Source organism: Festucalex cinctus, chromosome 21, assembly GCF_051991245.1.
Source record: "Festucalex cinctus isolate MCC-2025b chromosome 21, RoL_Fcin_1.0, whole genome shotgun sequence".
NCBI lineage: Eukaryota > Metazoa > Chordata > Actinopteri > Syngnathiformes > Syngnathidae > Festucalex > Festucalex cinctus.
In genome coordinates, this window is record NC_135431.1 from 12342316 (window position 1) to 12365221 (window position 22906).

The window sequence follows — 22906 nt, forward strand, 5'->3', positions numbered from 1 at the left end:
AATGACTCCTGTCCATTTAGTGTACAATGCAGTCACAGTAAAATAACAACATACACGTGATGGTGACAGAATACTTTTATAGCATAATATTTAACACATTGGTCCAAAGAGAAGACATTACATGTGACGTGGCTTTATTAAACTTAATCATAGGAGGACGAACAAAGTTCAAGCAAGCATCTAAAACTTATTTGAAAGTTTTCGGCGGTTGTTGGTCGAACGGAACGCCGAAATCTATGAAAACACGCAATCTGCTATACAACATCCAACATGTATATGTATAAAGGAGCAGCATCAAAGTGAATTCTTCTTATAGGCAACATCTTACAGAATGAGGTTAGTTAACAAGGTGCTCGTTAGTCAAACGTGTGCGCGATATCTTGACTTATGAGTTTGACCAAGCGCGTAACTCAGTTGAAATTAATTGAAATGTCAATCCGTTCCAGTCTCCAAGGAAAACACGTTTTGATACATATTTGACAAACTAAACTATTTTTAATTTATTAAAAAAAAAAAAAAAAAAAAGTCATTACTGCATTAGTGCGCTTTTGAAGGGGTGTGGCCTAGTGAGTCGGGTTGGCCCAACTTGGTCAGTTCGTCTGCATATGAGCACTGGGTGAGAGCTGCGGCCTGTAGCTACTCCTTACGTGTGTATATTATGAATATAAAGATATCCAATGATTTTGTTTGGTCTCATAACAACACTAAAGATATGAATTGATTTTTATATAATATGGATTTACAGTCCTTTAGTATTTAACTTTACAGAGAAAAGGTGGTTAAACTCGGCATATTTTCTGTCATTTTTTAGGTGGGGCGTTGGTTTCAATGTCGTTATCTTTAACGTGCTTTTAAAAAAACAAAACAAAAAAACAAACAAATGACTTACAGATTTTGAAAGAGCTTAATTTTGGCCAATTAAATTGGCTGGTCTTAAAAATAAACTTTAAAATGTTGAAAGTGTGGCTCTCCTTCCACACATGATGGCATTCTAAACATCTTGAGTGCTTTTTTTGTTTTTGTTTCCATTCGAGCAGCATCTTATCTGAAGCTCACTTGCAAAACAAAGCAAAAATAATAATAAATCAACCTAGCAATTTATTGCTTGTAACTAGAAAAACTCGGGGCACTCATAACTCAAGGTACCAGTGTATTTGTATGTGTGCGGGTGTCACAGTATAGCGTTTTGTGAAGGTACAGAAATGTGATATGAAGGTAATCTCCACTTGCTTATACACTGGTGAAGGCACTTGGACCTGACAACAATACGATTGCACTCAATAATATGGATATATACAACACTCACTGGCCACTTAATTAGGAACAGGTGAATCAGCTCTCGGTTTCAGAGTTAGGATTATTTTTCTGATGCGTCAACCCACGGATTGTTGAGGAAATATGCATTTCCCAGATGTCGGCACAGGGGGCGCTATTTCACAACACGGCCTCGGCCGGTAGTCCTCTTGAGAGATTTACTCGTCTTTTGCTTACTTCGCTCTTCATCCGCTACTGCAGGGCACAAAAAAAACACACAAAAAAACAACATCACCACCACCTTAAATGAAAGGCATTATTATACACAAGTTATAAAGGAAAAAAACAAAAGTGGTCACTGCAATAGCTACCAGGGGTGTAATGAAAGGGGACACTCAACTGCAATTATGTTATAATGGTGTATTTCCCACGACTGGTCATCATGCTATCAAACCATGAGGATCACGATGTTACCTTGAATGATTCCATTTGGGCGGCTTTTACCGAGACGCACTCCGGCACCGTCGGACGCCCCCGCCTTCTTGTTGCGTACGCCTACATGTGGTTGTATCTCGCACCTGCGTGGACGACAAAGTTAAGTCAACGACGGTCCGACATACATTTTGAAGTTGACCTAAATTTTGCCGTGCATTTTGATTCTTGACATTTGTTTTAGGGTCATCAGCATAAGGAGACTGGAAGAACCACAGAAAGGTGTAGACATTGTGAATTTTGCCATTCAGCTCGTTAGAGAACAGCAAAAAAAAAAAAAAAAAGTAAAGGTCAAATTAAGTTCGCCTGTGGAGGTACTAAGTAAGGCATTTTAGGTTCATCCTGAAATTTCACCCAATATCCAAACCTTTTTGTGAGTAGTGTAATAAAGACAACAAAACCACATTTTGTGACTCACTTGCTAATTTTGACCGAGGCCAGGATGTGCTCAGGCCCACACTCTTTAGTCGTCTATGACAGACGGAGACAAAAAATAAAAACTCAATCAAAAAACATGCAATTTACATATCAATTTAAATGTATACAATGGAGGCTGACCGTTGCGGTGACACGGTGGCCGGCGTTTCGGTTTCCTCTTCCGCTTCGTCCGGTACGGGCGGGTAAAACTGGTTTGGACCAGGCCTCAGATGAGCCTGCACGGAAGTCTGCACTGCCCAGACCTGCTAAGCACACACGTAAAGTCAAAAGCCAACAAAGTGGGAGTCAGATGCTTCGCAAACATGTGATCTTTATTTTGTTGATGATTAGCACAAATGAACATTCCAGTCATCTGTTAGTGACGATTAGCACCACACAGAGGAAAAGGCACAAAACTGTTTTACGTTATGTTAAAAAGTGTTGAGTCCAAGTAGCTATTTGGAAAATTCAATAACAAGCTTAGCTAACAAGTCCCACAATGTAGTGTATGCCTGTAAGATGGCTGCCCGCTCCCGTGTCTTTGTCCCATACTCACATCACTACATTTTACTTAGATCCGGATGTCTAAACTTTTAACTGTAGACTACAAAAATAGAAGCGGCCCAACTTCATCTGATGTTTATAACCAATTCCATATGCTATACATCAACGACATACACTAAGATGACAAACACCATTACAATTTCAACATGGATTTATCGAAGCTAAATCCTAACTAAGACAAAACAAAAACTGTATATCTAAATGCATATGTTTTAAAGCAAAATATGACATTACAAATAGAACCCAGCATTTAACATAAACATAACTTCTTATATTAGTGCAATTTAAATAGCTGCTTTCCCAAACAATCACACAGCACTTTATAGACAGTGGGCTACAGTATGGACGACAGGCTAATTTAGCATGTATGCTAAGCTAACAATGTCAACATTGACACAAAAGAGGCCACAAAATACAAATAAGTACTTAGTTATAATGAATAAAAATGTATTGTTTCTGTTACAGTATATGAAACATGTACAACCATTATTTTTAACATTATAAGTTTGTGTTGTTACTTGAACCAACCTGCCAAACAACAAAGTTTATTTTTAGACGGTAACAGTCAATCAAGTAAAATAAAAAAAAAAAAGGTTTACAATTTGCAAAAAAACGTTAATTCAGTCACAAGAGCTCGGGTAGCTCAAGGTCTTACTACTACTACTACTACTACTACTACTACTACTAAAATAATGCAGCACTTCCTATTTGAAAGAAAATCTCAAGTGCTTTAGATGTAAATAGTAAATCCACAACTTAAAAAAAAAAATCTGTTGAAATGTCTCAATTAAAATATTTTTTTTCAAATGCTTACTGTATCCTCATATATCACTACTTCAAAATTCTAACATTTCAGTCAATAAAATATTGATTCAAGTTTTCACACGCCTTGAAATATTAAATTTTACGTCCCGCTGCTCAAAAATGAACACTCAACATGTTCATTAAAGGTTGTGTTTTGTATTTGCATTTTCAAGTAGTGTTGGTCCTTAGTTAGCTGCTAGTAGATGGTTATCTACTAATATGGTAGTTAGCACCAGTGACGATGGGAACAGTAGAGAACGTTAAATGATTAATAACTGACTCAATAATTTAGTCCTTGGTTTCCCTAGCGGGGGAGTTGTTGGTAGGCGGTGACCCCTGCAGGAAGCGTGGGCCGAGCTTGGAGGTCAGCCCGGGTCGGGGCAGCGCCTGCAAGGGAGGGCAGGAGTGCAGACAGGCTCAGGGACCGGAGGGAGTACACACCTGCCATGCTTGACGAGACCGCCGTCGCCGCGCACACCGACGACGCCGAAGACGAGGAGGAGGAGGAACGGGGGGGCGAGGGTGGCGGAGGCGGGTGGGCAGGTGCGTGGCTGTTGCCGGGGGGACGCAGGACGGCGCGGTGGTGGTGAGGAGGCGGGCGTCTCTTCTCCGCAGTTTTGGTGTCTACGGGGACAGACACACCTGCTGACAAACATGCGGGAGTGGAATGGAGGTGGGGTGGGCATGCTGGGGGCCGTGCAATTTGTCATTCAAGAGACAAGAAAACAAACGTACCTTTTACGGGGCCAGCGGACTTGGAGCCTCGACCCCCGCCGCCGCCGTGTTTCTGCGGGTGCGCCCGCGGCGGGGGGCACACGAAATTGAAGCTCGGCGTGTTGGGCGTCTTGGGGGAGGGCGTCGGGCTGTTGCTGCTCGGGCTGTTGCAGCGCACCCGTTCGAAGGACCCCTCGGGCGGCGGGCCGCTCAGACCGCTGCCACACCATCACCCACACATACGGGTTTTAAAAGTGTGTACAACATTTTGGCTGTGTTCAGAATAACTCCCAATTCACTATTTTAAAAAAAATATATTTTTTTTTAAACGCATTTGCTCCCAAGCACATATAAATACGTTCTATTTTAAATGTTTTGTGTCCCAAAGATGTATTTCTACGTTTTTTGTTTTTTTTTATGCTAGAGCATACAGAAGGTTTTGATGTGGCCTCTGAACTGCAGAAAACGGGTGAAGCAATGGTAGTTATTACAAACACGACCAGCAGGTGGCAGCAGAGTATAAGAGATCAACCAGGGTTGAAAAGTAGCTGATTTCCCCACAATTCTAAGCCGTTTTGTCAATAACAATAGAGCTTAGCTATATTCTAATGCTAATTGCTACAAATTGGAAACAGATAGAAATGTACTTTCTCTTTTCTGATGAAAGAAGAGACTAATGTTTGTTTTGGTAGGTTCCATGTTTTTTTTATAGCAATACAGCACAATATGCTGCGGGCCTTGCAAAATCATCAACATCCAGTAAAACAGCAGGGATTGAAGATGGTTGCTTCAGTGAAAATGGCTGAGAGTGAATGAGTTAATTATTCTCAAAAAAATTTAGCGCTGACAAACTTGTGCTCTACATTTTTATCATTAATATCAGAAAAATGAGTTGAAATGTGAAAATGTAAAGTTGATTCACAGATTTCACAGATTTCTGCTTACCATAACATAAATGCTATTTTCAATTAGCCTGCCTATGGAATTCACAATATCTGTTAGCATTAAGCTAAACTGTCGCACATTGGTCTAGAATAGAAAATTAAAATGTATTTGTTGTAATATTTATTACACAAGGTCCACCAGCTGATACTGTTTTTCATTTGATGAGTGAACTACATACATACATACATAAACATAAAAAAACATAAATGACGCAGAGTTGGGAATTAATTGTGCAAAAACTCACTTGAGTAAGGTCTTGGGCGGCGACGCCTTTCCGTGGGGATGTGCCTTGTTGTTTGGCGGGAGGGCGCTGATGTGGAAGCTCGGGGACTTGGTGCTCCGGACGTGCTTGAGCACCCACGCCCGCAGGTTGCCCAGGCAGTTGTGCTCCGACAGCACCAGACGCGGCCACGGGTTGCACTCGGCCATGTCGAGTGCCGAAATGGCCACGGCGCGCCCCACCTGGTGGAGGCGACAGTCGCAAATAAACCATGAATTAATATGAAAGAGTTTTTTAAAATCAGTTTTTTGTCATAATGCTACACGAGCGCCACCTACTGTACCTGTTCGAAGATTTCCGGAGTGTACTTGATTGGGAACATAGGCATCAGAGGGGGCGTGGCCCGCCCGTTGTCATGGCACGCCGCTGGGATGGGGTTCAGAGCCTTTCCCGTGTTGTAGTTGCACTCTAACGTGTAGCTACCACAACATCGAAGACATACTAATTTTGTTAACTAAATGATTATGACGTCATCCATGTTTTTTACCTGTGCAGAATGCCGATGGCTTTGTGAACGGCGACCCGTCCGCTGCCTTCCTTCGATTGGCCGTCGCGTTTGTCCCTCGCGTACATGTTCTTCTCAGAGAAGTTGCAACCCAGGAAGTCAAAATGTGGCGAGTTGATGGCGATCAGCCTCGGGTATAGCACGTTCTCCACCTGTGCACACAAGAAGGACCACAACACTTGGCTCCAAATATCGGTTTGGCCCCCAAAAAATATCGGCCTCTCTGTACTTTACAATAAAAATGGGCTCGGAAAAATGTTTCATTTACCTGCTGGCTCTCATCAGGCAGACTGTTTCCATACATGAAGCAGCCCCGCTTGGAGGCGTGTCCGTGCAAGTCCACATAATAGGCCACTCCCCCATCCTTTGGCGCAATGAATTCCTGCTCCTTTTCTTTTGCGTCCAGTAGTGTTGCTGGTCCTTCTTTAGGTGGCTTCGGTGCCCCGTCTGGCGGCACGGCGGTCGTGGCGATCTCAGAGGAGCTGCTGACGTCGCAGCCGTTCTCGTCCGTCACCATGGTGACCACCGGCTGCGGGGGAGTCGCGTCTTTCGCTGCGTTGCGTTGGTTCAGGCTGACTTCCAGGGCGGTGAGGGCAGGAACCTCGTGCTGACCGGCGGCCTCACTGGGCTGAAGGGGAGGAGCTTGTGATGGGCGCGCACTTGGTTGCGCTTTGTGCGCGGTGCGGTTGTGCAAGTGGTGGTACAGCAGCAGTGATTTGGCGGCGTAGATGGACGGGTGCAGCTCGGGGCTGGGATTCATGTACTGCCTGTTCAGGTTCAAGCCCCGTGAATCGGTCCTCCACATCAAAAACAACAGGTTTTACTTTATGAAATCACTTTCACATGACCAATTTCAGCATAAAACTACAACCCATTGCCGTTTGGTTCATTCTTCTGACCTGTAGTGGCCTCGCACGACGCCGTCCGGGTTGAGCATGGGGATGAGTTTAAAGACGAACATGTTTCTGAGCGTGTGAGCTCGTGGGTCATCTTTCCGCAGGATGAAATCCAGGAAGCCGTTGAAGACAAAGGAAGATGGCGTCTCTCCGGGGTGCACGCGGCTGCTTAGGAAGAACACCTGATAGCAGGCATATTGAAAAGTCACGATAAAAATGGGAGTGTTGCGAAGGGGTAGGATGGAGCAATACAATCATACAACAGGCCACAAATGGTCCGGACATTTGGCACCTCTACATATTTGTACCTTTTTGTTGTCAAAGCAGTGAGGTCGAGGCATGTCAGCGCTGGGGAAGAGGTGCGGTAGCCGAGGCTCATGCTCGTCCCGCATGCCGTTGCAGTTGGTCACAGTGAGGAGGTCCACACGGTTGCCGTCAAGGGAGCGGCATAGCAGCTCACGCCGGTAGTACACCTCGCTTGGGGGGCTGATACGCACACACGGGACATCCGGACCATTTTTCTTATCTCAAAACATTTCAGACATTTTTCCTAAACTTACATCTTTGAAAAGGCAGTTTCAGAAACTATGACTTTCGTCACAAAATATACAAAAATATTGTTTTGTAAAATTAAAGAGATACTTTACTTATTTAGCCATTTTTAATATATTTATAAATTTTATATTTTCATTATTTTTCATGTACAATTAGTACCTTTAAAACACATTTGGCAACTTGCTTTCGACTGAAAATGACATCACAGGGGCTCAGGTAACCAATCACAGCTCAGCTTGTGAATGTCACATGACCAAACCTACAAAACAGGGTGAGCTGATTGGTTACCTGAGCACTTGTTATGTCATTTTCAGTTGACAGCAAGTTGCCAGATGTGTTTTTAAAGGTACTAATTGTACGTGAAAAATAATGAAAGTATCAAATTAATTATAGACAAAATATTAACTTTTTATTGCTATAATGGGCTAAATAAGTGAAGTATCACTTTAAAACTTTTAAAACTGGGAAAAAAATATCAAACTACATCTTAATTCTCTTTTTTTTTTTTTGTAAAATTGACTCGAATTGACAAAAAATAAAAAATAAACTTTTTTTGTCCAAAACATAATCAGGAGGGACGAAATAGAACTTCCTTTACTCTGACAGGACTTTTTAAACCAATATTTCTCAATGAATTTACGATACTTCCTCTCAAAATTACAACTATTTTCTTTTTTTAATTGTAAAAAGACATTATTTATTAAAAAAAAAAAAAATCTCATTCAACATTTTTTTGATCAACATTTTTTCCCATACAAAATATTACAACTTTTTTTTTTCTAATTCATGTTTTTTTTCCTCAAAAGCATTACAAACACAAAACTGGATTTTTTTTATTTATTTTTTTAATTTTTTTTAAGGAAAACCATGAGTTTGTGAACTTTAAGAACTACATCAATTTTTTTTTCGGGGGCAGGGGGTAGGTGGCATTTTAACTTGTAATAAATAATGTAGATATACATTAATTTCACAAAAGTATATATTACTTCTGCTGATATTACTTTCTATTTATTGATTTTTGGTCAAAAATTACAATCTTAATTTAATAGTTATTTATTTTGTGATGTAATTGTTTCCCACGCAAAATAATACAAACACACAAAACCAACTTTTTTTTTTTTTTTTTTTTTTTTTTTAAAGAAAACTAACTTTTTTTTCTCCCAAGATTTTCTTTTTTTGTAAATTATGACTTCACTTGAAAAAAAATTCTTAAAATGACATTCTCCATCCATCCATCCACCGCTTATTCCTCACAAGGGGCGTGGGGGGAGCTGGCGCCTATCTCAGCTGGCTCTGGGCAGTAGGGGGGGGGGACACTCTGGACTGGTTGCCAGACAATCGCAGAAAAGTACATTCTATATTTTTCTTTTCCTTTTTTTTTTTTTTTTAAGTTCTGAGTTTGATGTGTTTACCTGGCGGGGCCGAGCTGTGCGGAGTCGCGGTGGCTGTCGTCCAGCCGCTGCAGCATCTCCTGGCAGTCGGCGTACGAGAAAGGGAAGCAGAAGGAGAAGAAGGTGGTGGCTCCTCGAACCTCCAGCAGACGGTGAGTGAAAGACAGGATGAATTGGTTGCGAACAATCTGAGGAATGAAAAGCGCAAAAGCCGTGTTAGTAATATTAATAATGTGAGTATTTGGTAGCCGTGTTTGGTACCTCAGTGATGGGTCTGTCTCGGACCCGCTCCCACTTGTCTTTCCCGGGGAAAGTCCGTACGAGGGGTGCCATGCCTTGACTGTAAAGCTTCCTCTGGTTGTTCATGTTCATCACATTGATCTTTAGCAGCCTTCCAGGCGCCGCGCCATACACGCTGAAGTGAAACCACGACCTCAAACGTACACAAAAATATTTATTGAACAAATATAACAGATGTCTTTCACAAAATTACAACATTGTCATACTACAATTATATTTTTTCTCTCTTAAAATTACAACTTTTTACCAACAAATTAATTTTATTAGTGTCATGACTTTATTCAGATGGATTGTAGCTAAGATTTTGACTTTTTACAAAAATATTGAGATTTTTTCCTGAAATACATTTTTGGGGAGTGAAATATACCATTTTGTAACAAAATAACATCTAAAAAATAGTATGATTAAAACAATTTAATTTACATTTATGTCTTGAAATATTACACCTGTTTTGTGGTAACTTTATAACATTTTCCTGTAATTTTCCCACTTAATTTACCATATAACTTTATTGAGTCTAGTCACCTGTTGCCGTTCTCCTGTTCTGTGCCGGCGCAGTCGGGCTGCGTCCACACGTTGAACTCGTAGTCGGGAAAGTTGGAGGTGGAAGTGGCCCCCCCAGGAGGAGGGCCATCATTAAAGGGAATCGGCGTGCCCTTGTGCACCTTCTCCACACGGGCCAGGTTGCCCGAGTCGAACTTGGAGCTGAACACGATGTTGCCAAAGCGAACCTCCATGGCCGAGAGGGCACTTTCCTCCTAGTACGCGTTCACATGCCACAAAACCTGATGAACCCGATCAAAAAAATACAGAAAAGGAAAGTAAATGGATGTTCCAGAAGGAATACGCTTTGAGGATTGACCTTGACGTATGACACAGTATAGAAACCTTTTTACAAGTACCACCTCAAAAAAAGATTAGCTCTCCAAGTGTCTGCAGAATGACCAACATTAAAATACAGTAGGCCAAATATTTAAGTGATTCAATTGCATACCACTAGAGGGAGCCCACGTGCCACTAGTACCATAGTACCATCCATCAGTTACTGCATTTTCCATCCATCCATTTTCTTAGACGCTTATCCTCACAAGGGTCGAGGGGGTGCTGGAGCCTATCCCAGCTGGCTTCAGGCAGTAGGCGGGCTGAACTGGTTGCCAGTCAACTGCAGGGCAACTGCACTTTTAATTTTTTGTAAAAACTTTTTCTTGCTCATTAAATTATGTTTGTAAAGCATCAGCTATACTATTTAAATTTTTCCAGCATTACTTTTGAAATGTTGCAGGGTTCTTCTCTCAGAATAAATTGCAGCATAATTTGTTGCAATTTTACAACTTTTTTTTGTAGTTATTACTGTTACTCATATTACACACACTTACTTGCAAAATACAGGTTTTCTTGCATTAAAAAAGGCATTTCTGTTAAATGATTGTAAAATTCTCAAAATCTTTCTTCGGGGCGTACAATTGTATCGTTTTCCCAACATCATTCTAAAATTATAATGATTTTATTTGGACTATTTCGATGTTTTTTTTTTCTTTTCTCATTTTAAACTAACTGTGACAAAGACAAACTTAAAACATTTCTAACATGCATTTTTTATGCTATTTGATCATACTTTGAATCAGTGTGTGGGCGTAACTATATAAACAGATAACAGCGACACCCAGAGGCAGGAGAGAAAACTGCGACCAAGACCAAATAATAAATGACACATTTAACTGTTACCTGTGGCCTAAATGTATGAAAATGTGATTTTTGAAAGTGTGATTTTTTTCGAACTAACCAGTTCATATTTATCCACGAGGAGACAAAAATGGCTCAAGTTCGGTCCCACCGCCGCCACCACGACGAACAGCTGACCCACAAAACAGGCTCAGGCATCGGGGATGGGGATTTCAAGCACCTCGCGCTGTCACATCCGCCAGGCAGGAGGAAAAGAGGGTTTGATTTTCATCCAGTCAGAGTATTAAACATTCTACATGGATGCAACGTTCACGTTGTTTGGTTCCTGAACGCCACCTTGACGTTACTAAGCCACAGGGGACAATTTAGCTACCGAATTAGCGGTCGTTGCTAGGAAGAAAAGACGGTCGCTTCGCTCCAAAATTCACAGCGTGTCTTCTCCTTGCTGGATATTAGCTCGAACGTATCCTGGGAGCAGCATTACTAAATGTCGACCTTATTGATTATGCCTTCGATCGAAATCTGTATGCTTTGATATCATGTCGCCGTCTTTCTTTTTTCCCCCTTTTAACTCTTCAGTTGGTCGCTATGCATGAAGCGTTCAAAGAACTCATGAAAATATCAAGACTTCTATGATGCGTTCACTGACCTCATGTATTTGTGTTATTGTTCCCTCAAAAAACATTTTAAAACTACATTAATTCCTCACCATGTCACTCTTTTCTTTTTGCTGGTTCGCTTTTTGCTGGTTCGCTGTAGCAACAATTGTTGCTATATCGCGGAATTTTGCGGTTCAAGTGTTACTGCAAGTGCAAACTCATCTAGAATTAGGCACGAGTCAGGAGTAACGACCAAATCTGATCAAGACAACGAATGAGTCAAGTCAAGTTTGATAACATTTCACATATATATATATATATATATATATATATATATATATATATATATATATATATATATATATATATATATATATATATATATATATATATATATATATATATATATATATATATATATATATATATATATATATATATATATAGTTTGTGTCCTCGTGGTGCAACTAGATTTTGCATCCCGGTAGGGCGTGTGACGTATTAGTGACGTAACCTATTATTTTCCATTTTTTTCCCCCACAGAGCTCCTGTTTTTATCAATGCGCGGACGTGTGTTGCGTTCATAGACATCATGGAAATATGATAACTTTTAAGGTCGGCAATGAAGCGTTCATGTGTTTTTGTTAAAACAAATACGCGGGTTTAAGTCCGGACTCGTTAACCGTGTTTATGTTTATGACTGTAGCGAAATATTGATTATTTTACGTTGTTGTTTTAAATCATTTTGTTATTTTGAGTTCGTATGTTTTGATAAGTTTGGGCTATTTAAAATTGTGCTCACCTTTGTCAGGGGAAGTTTTTCATGTCAGGATCTAGATAGGGTGGGGGTCATCGATATTCTAGTCTGTTGTTAACCAACGTGACAGTTTCCTCTGATGTGACCACGTTTAGTGACGTTACGAGCCACACGCGAAAACGTTGCACTGTGTGAAGGTCGGTTACCATGGTAACTAGAGTGACACTCTTCGGCCACGCAACTCTGCGCTGGATACCGCTTACTCGTTCTCGATGTTATTCTGTAGCCAAAATGAATTAAATATTAATGGAGTCTGCATGTTGTCTTTTGCGGTTGTTTCTTTCCTGCGGATAAAAAGCCATAAGGAAAAGAAGGATTTGAGCAAGTGTTTGTTTAAAAGGTGTAAATCGAAATGGTAACCCTTCGCATTAATCAGCAAGAAGTAGCTCTCAAAATGAATTCAAAAAGGTTGGTGAGTGGTGAGCGTTGCAAGTTGCAACAGAAATGAATGGGTTACTATGGTCATCCGGGCTACAGGTGTCGCTAGTGAGCTCAACTCACTGGTGAGGTGTCGCCCTCTTTCTAAGGAGGAGCGGCCACCGAGTGTTCCGATCTCACGTCATGTCAGCCGGCGTGACCAACGGCGGCTCCGCTCTATGATCACTTAACGTCGCCTCGGCCGCTGAACTTGAACCTGGGACGTTCGCCCGGCACAATTTAATCGTTATTTGTTGCATCACGTCGCGCGACGGGTTGTTCCACGATGGCTTTTCTCTACGAATACGTCACGCAGGAGCAACTCGCTGGCTTCGACAGATACAAGGTAGCATGCTAAGTAGCTAGCCCCTAAATGTGTATCTATCTATGCATGCATTCATGGAGTGGGTTTAACTCAGCTCGCAAACTGCAACATCTAGACATAGCCGTTTGTGCAACTATTCCATAGCCATGATATCGAGCTTCACTTTTGGACACCATTCTGTCAATATGTGACCCTTTTAACAGCAGTAAATGCTCTACCCTAATTGTCATTCATTCACCCTGAAATGTTTCCCAGTGACCTACTTTTACTTTTTATTATGTGAAGCACATTGAGTACATTGTGTCTCAAAATTGAAAAATGCCTAAAATCCAAACCTAAAAACATTCAATGGTTCAAATTTAAGCTGTCTCTACAAAATTTTTAAAAATAAATAGAATAAATTTAGGCAGTGGATATTTTGCCGTGACAACATCCTGGAAAACATGCCCAAAATGTTTTTTGAAGGATCATGTGGCAATCTTGAAATAAGTGAGTCAGTCCAAGTCTTATGGGACAGTGGCGATGGTGTTCTCGTTTGGGTTTGAAACAGTCCAGAGAATTGTATGTGTTGCCACCAAGTTTGCGCAGGCTTCTGCTGAAATAAGTCTGTGACAAGTGAAGTAAAACAGCATAATGGTGAAGTCAGGCCAAAACCCTCAAATTAAAATTATTACTACATTTTATAATGTTTAATTGTGGGTATAAGCATTCCCACATGTTATTGTGATTTTTATTTTCCACACTTTTTCTGTGTAACAACTCTCACATAATACTTCCGATTTACACCGTTAAAATTTGAACTTGCTTCAAAAATGTACACCCCCGTGGTATATATCTTCTGATTTCACATTGCTTACAGTATTCGCACAATTTAACGTTAGATATCAACTTATCCCCATTCATTTTCAATGGAACAAACATTGAAAGTCCCACTTTCTACGCCCACTTCCATACGTACAACTTATCATACATATGTCTGATACTGGTCAGTGAAGCAGTTGGTAAAGTGCATTGTCCAGTAACCAGGAGGTTGCGGGCTCGAATCCCACCATTGTAGGCTACATTGAAAATATATCCATGGCGTTTATGCTAAGTGATATACATGTATACTACTAACTACTGACTACCTTATCCATTTAACTGAAATGATTAAATGCATGTTAGCTTTCAGCATCAGATGACACTTTTCAAAATAAATATGCTATTTAGCGATAACTTTACAAGTGAAGTTAGCTCAGTGCTTAGAGCAATTGCCTTCCACGGCAGAGTACCCGGGTTCAAAACCCCACTTGGACAACATTTGAGTACTTTAGTAATTTATCTTTCAATTTACTTCATAAACACATTCATTTAAATCTTAGCATTCAGCTTTTCAGCATTCCTGCACAATTTCTGCAAAAATTGCACTTTGTCTAGTTTAATAAATTAACATAAATCTATACTGTTGGTGTTAATTTTATAAATGGACTTTCCTCCCCCGACATTGAAATGTTACGTTTCCCCTAAAATATGTTGCCCGTTTTGCTTTTTAACCGCCACACTTTTTGACTTAACAGAAAAGCCTGTGGGCTGAGGAGCAAATGCTTCTTTAAACTTTTTTTTTTTTTTTTTTTTTTTTTTTTAAACAATTGAGATATTGTGAGTTAGTGCTGAAATTTGAGCTTGTATGTACGATCACGTGGCACCGTGCGGTTTCCTCATCCTTCCTGCTGCCTTCTGTAATTAGCATAATGTTACCACAATTCACATCTTCAGGTTGTAATGTAAAAGTTATTTCTTGACTATTTCCGTTTCAAAATCTACTTGTAAAGCTTCTCTTTGTAGATGAAGTCTACTGAATTGTCAACTGGGTCATTAAGAAAAAAAAAGCTATAAATTGCTGTTATGTCAGAGACGAGATGACTACTACACAATGAAATAAATCCTAGGCAACCACAATGTGTATTTGTGTGTGCATGTCACAGTGACAAATTACACTGATAATGTCCTGTGATGTGTTGTGTGTTTGCAGTACAGCGCGGTGGACTCCAATCCGTTGTCTGTCTATGTCATGCACCCTTTCTGGAACTTTGTGGTGAAGGTGAGAAACTAAAATTGCGTGTACGTTTCGACATCTACTGACACTTCTGTGACACACCTTCATAATGTTGCATCATGTCCTATATAGCATTTGTCAAATATGGCCTCCCCTGTCTAACTGGGTGCATGTAATTAGCTTTCTTATGACATCTTATGCAATCATGTGTGGCACTCGATATCTTGTACACACCACCTGTGTGGCATTTGTACAGATCATTTAAAGAGACAACAGAATTTAAACTGAAAATTTGAAAATATGATGCAAAAAATGCCTACAAAATTTACATGGCAAACACTTTAAGTAACAATGATAATATTTACTAAGGCTGGTTATAAAAAAAAAAAAAATCAAATAATATGAAATCGAGTTCCCTTTCGAGGAACTTACTTCAATCTTACTGTTTTCTTGAAGTTTACTGTTCACATGATTTTAAAAGTATTTTACATTTTATGAATGAGTTGTTGCACTTTAAGCCAACTCAGAATCTTTTCAATTTATATGTACAATTATTTAATCAGATTTCTGAAAATATTTCCATCACATCCGTGTTGATGTTTGTGTAACACTTAATTTAATTTGGAATTTAATGTTTGTGGAGTTTTTACCATGTCCTTTAGGGGTGTGAATTGCCTAGTACCTGACGATTCGATTCGTATCACGATTCACAGGTCACGATTCGATTCGATACCGATTAATCCCGATACGAATTTATAAGTCGATTGTTGCGATTTTTTTCATTCAAATTTAGAAAATACTAATCAGTAAGCTTGTAGAGTGTAAGATTTATATGAAAATGTATTATTTATTTATCTGAAATTTCAGACTTATAGAGGTTGTAATCTGTTTCATGTTTGAACAGCATTAAAATAAAATATTAAGGCTTAATGTTCCGTTCATATAACATTCTTCCATGCTCAAGGTGTGAATCCTAAAAAAAAAAAAAAAAAAATCAAAAAACAAATCGATTCTGCCGTTTATTGAATCGATTCGAGAATCGCGCGATGTAGTATCGCGATATATCGCCGAATTGATTTTTTTTAACACCCCTAATGTCCTTGATATTTAAGAAGAATTGACGTTCCATAATTAATCAATATTGGATTGAACTGAATTGAATCAAATCGAGAGAAATTAAAAATCGACTCGAACTGAACTCTTGTGAATCGAAGTTGAAACAATTGAGGAAATTAGAATTGATACCCAGCCCTAATTTTTTACTAAGTTGCTAATATTATTGAGTTATTTTAATAATTAATTATTCATTATCCTTTTGGTAAAAGATCCTTTTGTCTTTCATTTTAGTTTCTTCCGAAGTGGTTGGCTCCGAACCTCATCACCTTCACCGGCTTCATGTTCCTGGTGGTCAACTTCCTCATGTTGGCCGTCTACGATTACGACTTTGACGCCTCAGGTGTGTTTACATGTAACAATGGTCATGCCAGGTCACATGATCTCATAACACACATTTCAAGAACGTAGCAGCAACCTTATCGTGTGTGGTTTCAGCTGTCGGTCATGCGCACGTGCCTAGCTGGGTTTGGGTGACGGCGGGGATCTTCAACTTCCTGGCCTACACGCTCGGTGAGCGACCGCGTTGGCGTCGCCTCGTCCTACGTTTGTTTCCTCCCACGCATCATGACACAGCTTCTTTGCAGACGGCGTGGACGGCAAGCAGGCGCGCCGCACCAGCTCCTCCACGCCACTGGGGGAGCTGTTTGACCACGGGCTGGACAGCTGGGCCTGCATCTTCTTCGTGGCCACCGTCTACTCCATATTTGGGCGCGGTGCCACCGGCGTGGGCGTGGCCACGCTTTACTACATCCTTTGGGTGGTGCTGTTCTCCTTCATTTTGTCGCACTGGGAGAAGTACAACACGGGGGTGCTTTTCCTGCCGTGGGGCTACGACATCAGCCAAGTGGTGAGCGTGACAACATTTCATATCACACCAAAATGATCCTGGAAGTTGCCATTTGAAACCCGAGTCATGTTTTTCATTTCAAGACCATCTCTCTGGTTTACGTGGTGACGGCGGTGGTGGGCGTGGAAACCTGGTACCAGCCTGTCCTGTTCCACTTCCTCTACAGAGACCTTTTCACCTTCATGATTGTTGGTAAGACGCATTACTACATAAAACACAACATTATTATGTTTATATTACAACTGCATCCAATTAACCCATTGAGGTTTATTCAAGCACAAAAAGTATTTGCAGCACTTCATATAAAACCCAGTGATGGAATGTATGAAAAATAAAATCCAAGAAATCACATTCATAATTTCCTAATAAGAATAGGCCGATATTAGATTGACAGTTAGATTTATAAAAATAAAAAATAAAAAATAAAAAGCGATATCACAATGTTCAAATTATAGCTTGTATATAAAAACTGCATTTTTTCTTCATTAATGCATTCACTCCCAGCCATTTTGACAGAAGCAACCCCCTTCTCTCCCGGCTGTTTTACTGGATTTTGACTCATTTTGCAAGGCCCACAGAATATTGTGTTCTATTGCTATAAAAACATGGAACCTACCAAAAGAAAGATTAGAGCCTCTTCTATCATCAGTAAAGAAAGTATATTTCTATCTGTTTCTGTTTTGCAGAAATTAGCGCTAGAATATAGCTAAGTTTAATCATTATTCCCAAATCTTTTTTTAAAACAGTGGAAAGGAGCCTTTAGCAACATGGCCTTGGTTAATCTCTTATACTCTGCTGCCACCTTCTGGCCATTTTTGTAGTAACTACCATTGCTTCAGTCATTCTCTCCAGTTCAGAGGCTGCATCAAAGCTTTATGTATGCTCTACACTCTAGCATAAAAAAAACAACAAAAAAAAAAAAACATAAATACATCTTTGGGAGCAAATGAGTTAATCACAAGGTATTTGATTTTTAAACAAAATAGAGTATTCGGTACATTTACATCATACATCATGTTAAGTTTAAATAAATAAACTAGAGCTACAAGCAGCCATTGAAAGGGAAGTCACCCATAAACATTTATTGACAATAATATGTTATATGTGACCTCACTAGTCTAAACATGACATTCTAGTTAATATTACATTTGTGGAATATGAGTTATGCAGCAAAATCCAGCCATTTTCAGCCAACTCACCTGTTTGCTCAAGCTGTGCTGTAATTGGTTGTTACCTGACACCTAAGCAACTGTGATGTCATTTTCACTCAACAGCAAGTGGCAAAATGGCTGCCTTCTGATATTGATCAAAACTGCGGGGTTTTGCTGCTTAACTCATATTCCACTAATGCAATATTAACCAAATACTGTATTTAGACTAGTGGGACTGCATAGAAGATATTATTGTCAAAATTTTTTGGGGGGGTTTGACTTCCACTTTAGGGGCCCTTGCATCCCTTGGCAACATTGGGGTATTTGCACATTAGAGTACTTTGCACATAGGACAAGAACCCTCTTTTGTTTTTTGGGGGGTCAGGTCTTCTATGTGTGCACAGCCAAGGTGTAGACCAAAAACAGGATCATTTATCTTTACAAACAGCTCGTCGTCACCGCAACAGCGTGCTAGGAAATTGTTTGTTTATTGAACATATAAACCAGTAGCAGAAATATTGGAATTCATTAAAAAAATAAATGTAAAGGAACATTTTACATACATAGTCATTATTAAGCACAGTTTACATGTTCAAAAGGGAGTAGGAAGAAGTAAAAAAAAATAAAATGAAACACCCAGTAAATTTAGATAAAACTTTCAACCAGGGGTGCTTTGCTTAAAATAAAATTTTTAAAAAAATATCTAAATGTTTTGCCAGGCCTAACATAGAAACAATATAGAAACACTCTCTTGCGTTCACCCTTCAACTCTGGTTTAATGATTTTCAGCCTGTTCCTTCATGGTGACGTTACCCATGAGCCTCTACAACGTCCTCAGGTAGGTTTTGTTGTTTGCTGTCGCCGCTAATCAGCAAGTAGTTCTCCCGTGAGCGTGACTTTTTTTTTTTTTTTTTGGCTCAGGGCGTACCGCAGCAATTCTCTGAAGCACGGCAGCGTGTACGAGGCCTTCCTGCCCTTCCTGTCGCCCGTGCTCCTCTTTGTCCTGTCCACCGTTTGGGTGCTCTTCTCTCCGTCCAACATCCTGGAGCTGCAGCCCAGGCTCTACTACCTCATGGTGGGCACGGCCTTCGCCAATGTCACGGTGGGTTTCTTCCACGATCATTCTTGACCTTGGCCAACTGTCCCTCTCAAACAAATCAAACGGGATTTTTACCTTGGCACTTAAAAGTTCAAATCTTGCAATTTGCGTGCATTTTGCAGTGCAAGCTGATCGTGTGCCAAATGAGCAACACGCGCTGCCAGGCGCTGAGCTGGCTGCTGCTGCTGCCCATGGCCGCCGTGGTGACGCTGGCCGTGTCGGGCCTGGCGCCCGACGAGACGCTGCTGCTGCACTTGTGGACGGCCGCCGTGGTGCTGGCGCACATACACTACGGCGTGTCGGTGGTGAGAGCACGCGCGCACGCACTATAGTTGTGACAATTAGACTTGAGTTTGGAACGTAGTGTATTTGTATATTCGTCAATTTTTCATTTAAATTTAACATCGCTGTGAAAGACAAAGTATTTGTTTTATGACAGGTATTTAATATATGGACTGTAGTATTTGTGGTGGATATGCACCTTTTAAGGGGTGTGGCCTAGTGAGTGATGTCATGAGTTGGACTCCAGCTAGCTGATTATAGTTTAGCATGAGATATGAGCCCATAGGGAGTTTGCTTGTTGTTGTTGTCATTATTGGCAAGTCTCCAGTTGTTGTGAGCGAGCCTTATTTTGCTCAGGTAGAGAGTCATTATATGGCAAGTATTAATGTATTATACTTTGTGGAGGGTCATTATATGGCAAGTGGTCAGTTGTCAGGGTCATTATTTGGCAAATGTAAATTTTTTATACTTTGTTGATTGTCATTACTTTGCATGCGTTGTTTCTCATCTATTATACTATGTGGAGGGTCATTATATGGCAAGTGTATGCCATTAGTTGGCATTGGCAAGTAGGGGTGGGAACCTGTGGGTACCTTACGATACGCTATGCGATACAAGGATAACGATTATCTCACGATATGACGATACCACAATTATCGATGTATTGCTCAGGTAATAAATCCACGATAATCTACGATAGAACTAATCTAATAATAATAATAATAATTTTATTATTATTATTATTATTATTAACAATCAATAAATAATAAAATAAATAATAAATACATAATAATAAAAATAATTCATATTATAATGTTAATAAAAATAATATAAATAATTATAAATATAATGAAACTACATAATATAATATATATGTGTGTATATATATATATATATATATATATATATATATATATATATATATATATATATATATATAATTTAAAAAACTAAGCTAAATAGTTTTCTTCGCCAAAGACTATTTCCCCGCTTTATCGCGATATCGATATATCGTCACACTCCTTTTGGTGATGAATTATACTTGGTTGATGGTTATTATTTGGCAAGTGTTGATTTAATGTATTGTACTTTGTGGCGGGTCATTTCTTTTGGCAAGTGTTCTAAATTTTACTTTGTGGATGGTATTTATTTATTTATTTATTTTTTTGTCAAGTCTCCAGTTGTCATATGAGATCATACGAGTTTGGGGTCATTATTTGGCAAGTGTTCATGTATTACATTTGTGGTGATCATTATTTGGCAAGTGTTGATGTATTATATTTTGTGTATGGTCATTATTGGGCAAGTGTTGGAAAGTTTTAAAGCAACATGTCGTCAATAATTTTCCTTCCTTGTGTTGTTGCAGGTCCAACAACTCAGCGGCCATTTTGGCATCCGGGCCTTCTCCCTGAAGAAGCCCAGCAGTGACTGACAGGACGACGAACGAATCGGCTTGAAAGGAGCAGAGGTCTAGACTCCCCCCGGCAACCCTTTTGTCTCTGCTCAACGACACGGCACTCTCGTCACCGTGGCAACCGTATCCTCTCCATCCAGCGAGGGACGCCCCAAAGGACACACACACAGGCACGCACACACGCACAGCCACCCAACTTGGTTTCTTTTTGTGATTTGGGGGGCTCCAGGGGCTCCGGCTTACCTCACTGGAGGGTTGGTGCACTGTGACAAGCCATTGAGGTGTGTTTCCTACGGAAATGTGACCCATTAAAGGGCTGGGGAGCTAATACACACATATACACACTGTCTGCTTTCAGGCAGACACACACATTATGGTATTATGAATGTATAATCATATTAATAATAAGCCTTGACGAAAACAGCACATTGTCAATGGAATTTTCAGGACGCCAAAGTTTTATTCCACTCTTTAATTCATGATTTCGTTGACAAGGAATTGTTTGGAAGTAGACCTGAGTAATGGATACTGCGCCGTGGTTATTTTTTTATTCCACTTGGCGCTGGTGGCAACCCGACGCGGATGATGCAGAGGCAGTGTCGTGTCTTTCACGCCGATTCGTTCTTTTTCGTCATTGTCGTTGTGGGGTTTTGTTGCCGCGGCGACGGCAGCCGCTTGAATGAAGAGTGTGCCCCAAAAGCCACGCAACGGAGCGGGCTCACTCTGAGGGGAGCGAGCCCACGCCGCCCGGCCTCTTTTGTTGTTTTTACATATATAAAACAAAAACTTTATCATGGTAACGTGTGACTGTGTTGTCAGCGATCGTGTGCGTCCGTCTAATCTGCAGCTCGGCTAGTAATGCCTGGTGAATGAGTGTTGAGGGAAAGCCTGCATGCGTTTCAAGCACATAACATGTCGAGGAAGCTCAAGTCTGTGTGCTATTTATGTCTGTCTTTTATTATTTCTTACGGTTATTAACGTATGTAATGATGCACATTGTTAGTCTGTAATAGTGTGTTTGTATGTGTTGGGAATCTCGAAAAGGAAAGATTACACAAGATGAACACAATTGAGTCTATATAGTGAAGTTTAACATGAGCGAGTGTGATCAATACATGGCTGATTTGTGTGGTGCTATTCACACTCCATAATGTCATTTAAAAATGTCTATGAAAGTGATTTTTTTTTTTTAATTGACCACTGGACACCACTATTTTTTTTTTTTTTTTTTAATTAAAACATGGAGGAAAAAATGCCTGCAATGCTTTATACTCCTGATCAGTTCCTGAAAATATCTGTAAATGCTTCTCAAAATGGAAGTGTTGGACTTCATAAAAATAAACACTTTAAAATGTCAATATTTTTTTTTTTTTTAATTTAATTGACTTTTGCAATCAATGGTTTGTATTATTTAGAAATTATGAGGCCGCATTACCCGAGAAAGTCGGCTGATGGCGCTGTAGATCTACAACCTGTGAGTTCATTGTCACCATTTACTAAACTAATGGGATCATCACTGGGCAAGTGTGCAGGAATCAAACCTTGTAATGGGTCATTATTTCATGTATTGTGAGGGGTCCTTATTTGGTAGGTTTTCAGGGATTAAACCTAAATTACATTAAATTAGTTACGATTTGGCAAGTGTTGAAAGTACTGAGTGGACGGAGCAGATAAACCTGCCGTCACATGCACTTGAACCTGATGGGGTAATGTTGCTTAGTCTAGTGTCTAACAGCTTCAGGTTGTGTTACGTTGGGATGTTTTGTGCGCTGCTGACCCTCTTTGGTTTAACGTCAAGGCTAAGTTCACCAAGATGACCTCCAGGGGCCAATGTGACCTCTGCACACACTCCCAGGTGACACTCAATTATGAATGAGCGTCATTAGAAATCAGACACGCACATACATGATCGTGGAGTAACATCATCCACTTGAATGAATAAGTAGCACACCTGTTGGGACATCAATTATACACGAGCCACCTCATTAGGTACACTCGCATATT

At 40.1% G+C, this 22906-nt stretch overlaps 2 protein-coding genes across 11 annotated transcripts; one reads left to right on the forward strand and one right to left on the reverse strand.

Annotated features, from left to right (window-relative positions):
* Positions 1–60: 60 nt before the first annotated feature.
* Positions 61–12300, reverse strand: agbl5 (AGBL carboxypeptidase 5). 8 transcript variants are annotated; one of them, XM_077511407.1, is made up of 17 exons: positions 12202–12296; positions 10901–11026; positions 9643–9902; positions 9079–9250; positions 8839–9005; positions 7180–7357; positions 6875–7053; positions 6244–6772; positions 5958–6127; positions 5754–5889; positions 5435–5652; positions 4267–4463; positions 3973–4176; positions 2305–2429; positions 2165–2217; positions 1729–1832; positions 61–1509 (listed from the first exon to the last, which is right to left on the reverse strand). In XM_077511407.1, the coding sequence occupies exons 3-17, from the start codon at positions 9852–9854 to the stop codon at positions 1430–1432; spliced, it is 2724 nt and encodes a 907-aa protein (XP_077367533.1). In that variant the 5' UTR covers positions 9855–9902; positions 10901–11026; positions 12202–12296; the 3' UTR covers positions 61–1429. The 8 variants fall into 8 exon arrangements, with proteins under 8 accessions (XP_077367533.1, XP_077367534.1, XP_077367532.1 ...); XM_077511408.1 differs by lacking the exon at positions 10901–11026 and having other exon boundaries at positions 12202–12300; XM_077511406.1 differs by lacking the exon at positions 12202–12296 and having other exon boundaries at positions 10901–11406.
* selenoi (selenoprotein I) lies at positions 12049–22260 on the forward strand. Of its 3 annotated transcripts, none has more exons than XM_077511415.1 (10): positions 12049–12624; positions 14970–15038; positions 16341–16449; positions 16545–16619; positions 16694–16956; positions 17040–17148; positions 18897–18945; positions 19029–19209; positions 19329–19511; positions 20855–22260. In XM_077511415.1, exons 2-10 carry the CDS (start codon positions 15009–15011, stop codon positions 20960–20962), a joined length of 1107 nt encoding a protein of 368 aa, XP_077367541.1. In that variant the 5' UTR covers positions 12049–12624; positions 14970–15008; the 3' UTR covers positions 20963–22260. The 3 variants fall into 3 exon arrangements, with proteins under 3 accessions (XP_077367541.1, XP_077367542.1, XP_077367540.1); XM_077511414.1 differs by lacking the exon at positions 12049–12624 and adding an exon at positions 12640–12979; XM_077511416.1 differs by lacking the exons at positions 12049–12624; positions 19329–19511 and adding an exon at positions 12636–12979.
* Positions 22261–22906: the final 646 nt, after the last annotated feature.

Coding starts and splice junctions, on each gene's coding strand:
- agbl5 (XM_077511408.1), bottom strand. CDS start 9,854: ATGGAGGTTCGCTTTGGCAACATCGTGTTCAGCTCCAAGTTCGACTCG. Junction 5,890..5,957: donor GCCATCGGCATTCTGCACAG/GTAAAAAACATG, acceptor ATGTTGTGGTAG/CTACACGTTAGAGTGCAACT. Junction 2,430..3,972: donor GGTCTCGTCAAGCATGGCAG/GTGTGTACTCCC, acceptor GTGTGTGCTTAG/CAGGTCTGGGCAGTGCAGAC.